Source organism: Otolemur garnettii, unplaced genomic scaffold (genome assembly GCF_000181295.1).
Source record: "Otolemur garnettii isolate 467f Iridium unplaced genomic scaffold, OtoGar3 scaffold00161, whole genome shotgun sequence".
NCBI lineage: Eukaryota > Metazoa > Chordata > Mammalia > Primates > Galagidae > Otolemur > Otolemur garnettii.
Window position 1 is genome coordinate 680,476 of NW_003852556.1, and position 2,748 is coordinate 683,223.

A 2,748-nucleotide genomic window follows, 5' to 3' on the forward strand; every position below is an offset into this window, starting at 1 on the left:
AAAAAAAAAAAAAAATAGAATGAGTATGTGTAATGTCTATTAAGAGGTAATTAACATGGGAAAAATACAATAAAAGCATGGTACTTATTTGTTAGAAATCTAAAAACTACAGAAAGTTTTACCTATCCTATAGAAATAAAGTTATTTTATTTTGTTTTATTTTTATTTTTATTTTTTTTTTGAGACAGAGTCTCACTCTAGACGCCCTCAGTAGAGTGCTATGGCAGCAAAGCTCACAGCACCCTCCAACTCTTGGGCTCAAGGGATTTTCTTGCCTCAGCCTCCGAAGCAGCTAGGACTACAGGTGCCCACTGGCTATTTTTACAGATGAGGTCTCACTCTGGCTCAGGATGGTCTCGAACTCATGAGCTCAAGCAATCTACCCACCTTGGCCTCCCAGAGTGCTAGGATAACAGGCGTGAGGCACCGTGACCAGCCGAGACAAAGTTATTATTATTATTTTAAAGAAACTATTAATGAACATTTTAATCAAACTAGCATCTATATCAACCTGTTTATTATATATATATGTACACACACACACATACATTTATTGGAGTATATAATTTATCTAAAGTAAATTCTGCACATAAAAAAATCTGTATTCATAGAGCTACTTATTGGGCATGAAAAAGAATATAAGAAAATGTACCAACTACCAACTTAGGAATAGGAGAGCAGTTAAACAAATTATGGTGGTTAATAAACTGAAGCATCGCATTGTGATTGTAAAAGATACTCAGGAAGAAAACCAAAAAAAAATGTATATGATAAAACAGTGACAAAATACAAATGGCCTGCCAATTCCAGGAGACTGAGACAGCAGCCTCTGCACACGTAACAGCACAGATCACTGAAGATCCTAGAAGGAAAATGCATACTCGAAAAGAGCTGCTTTACATTGGGGTTGTTTCTCTAAGGGTTATTTGAAATCATCTTCACACATACCCCAAAGAGAGCAAAAAGTGCCCTGTGTCTCCTACCTTAGGGCCGCTCTTAGTGTCGTAGTTCATCTGGAAGGCAGCTGAGAATTCGGCCATTATGCAAGCTGTCCCGTTGCCATTTTTCACCACAAACACTGCCAGTGCACCGTGCAGGAGGCCTGCCAATTCCAGGAAAGACAGTGATCATCAGATACCTTTTTGAAAATACAACTGGGTACTTTCATTTTCTACAGCTGTAGCAGTAATGGAATTTTTTTTTTTTTTTTGAGACAGAGTCGCACTATGTCACCCTCACAGAGTACCATGGCATCACAGCTCACAGCAAACTCTTAGACTTAAGCGATTCTCTTGCCTCAGCCTCCCAAGTAGCTGGGACTACAAGCTCCTGCCATAATGCCTGGCTTTTTTGTTGTCATTGTTGGTTAGCAGGCACCAGCCAGGTTCGAACCCACCAGCCCCAGTGTATGTGGCTAGTGCCCTAACCACTTAGCTACAGGCACCAAGTCAGTAATGGAATTTATTAGAGGATTCCACAGTGTTACGTAAACCACTACAGAACTAGACAAGTGGATTGTGCAGGGTGGGTCACCTGGGGCTCTGCCCCTCCTGGCTACTATTCTGAAATTGTGATCACTAAGCCCTTCTGATCAGCCTGCCCACCCACGCCTACAGCTATCCAGTGCTCTATTTTAGGATCCTCACCAGGAAGGTACATGCCAGGCTCTGGTCCAGCCTAAGCACACTATGCTCCAGGTCTCCCCTGGGGAGCCTTGAATGCATCCCTCACCCTAACTGCTGGTCTTCTGCAAAAATCAGTGAGAGAGCTGGCAGTATCTGTCACTGCAGTTTTTACTTCTCACAGAGTAGTGGTGCAGTGAGAAACACCATGGACTCTGAGATCTTAGCTCTTTACCCAATTTCAGAAAGTCATCAAAGCACAGTGATTCCACATAACCTGAACATGGCTATGAAGCCGCACGCACATTACTCCACCTACCTAGACGCATCCTGAAGTAAAGGGACAGTCTGGAAGCTCGTGGGCCTTCCAGCTTAACAGTGGTCACTGGCTTCTTCATGTTTCACTGCCCTGATTAAAAAATGTTTAGCAGCAAATGTAAGCTGATCAATACAGTAGAGAACTTGGTGATTTCACAAAGAGTGTGCTTTACTACATAGTTCTTTTAGAGACTGGCAAAAATAAACAAGCCACTATTGGGTAGCGAAACAACATGCTGTCCCTTGTCTCTGCTACAAACCATGCACACACCCTTCCAGCAAGCCATCTGATTTTTTTTTTTGCATTTTTGGCCGGGGCTGGGCTTGAACCTGCCACCCCCGGTATATGGGGCTAGCGCCCTACTACTTGAGCCACAGGCGCCACACAAGCATCTGGATCTGATATGCCACCTGCATGAGCACGTCCTCCAATGACATTCACATGCCTGCATTCTAATCTATCACTCTAAGGGTAAATATGACTCAAGCAAACTGCAGGCAACATACCAAAAGAAAAGTCACTCAACTTTTCTTTTAGAATCCTATTCTCTGGCTCAGCACTCGTAGCTCAGTGAGTAGGGTGCTGGCCACACACACTGAAGCTGGAGGGTTCGAGCCCAGCCCAGGCCTGCTGCTAAACAATGACAACTGCAATAAAAACAACAGCCAGAAGTTGTGGTAGGTGCCTGTAGTCCCAGCTACTCAGGAGGCTGAGGCAAAAGAATCACTTAAGCCCAAGAGTTTGAGGTTACTGTGAGCTATGATGTCACAGCACTCTACCCAGGGCAACATATTGAGACTCTGCCTC

The 2,748-nt window shown here is 43.7% G+C and overlaps 1 protein-coding gene across 1 annotated transcript in view; it reads right to left on the reverse strand.

Moving 5' to 3' along the window:
* The window catches only part of LAMP1 (lysosomal associated membrane protein 1), a 17,450-nt gene extending 15,358 nt beyond the window's left edge, over positions 1–2,092 (reverse strand). Inside the window, exons 1-2 of the mRNA XM_023519195.1 lie at positions 1,942–2,092; positions 984–1,102 (exon numbers count right to left, since the gene is read on the reverse strand). Of these exons, the coding sequence (XP_023374963.1) occupies positions 984–1,102; positions 1,942–2,020 (198 nt within the window). The 5' untranslated portion in view covers positions 2,021–2,092. The remainder of the gene's footprint in view (positions 1–983; positions 1,103–1,941) is intronic.
* Positions 2,093–2,748: the final 656 nt, after the last annotated feature.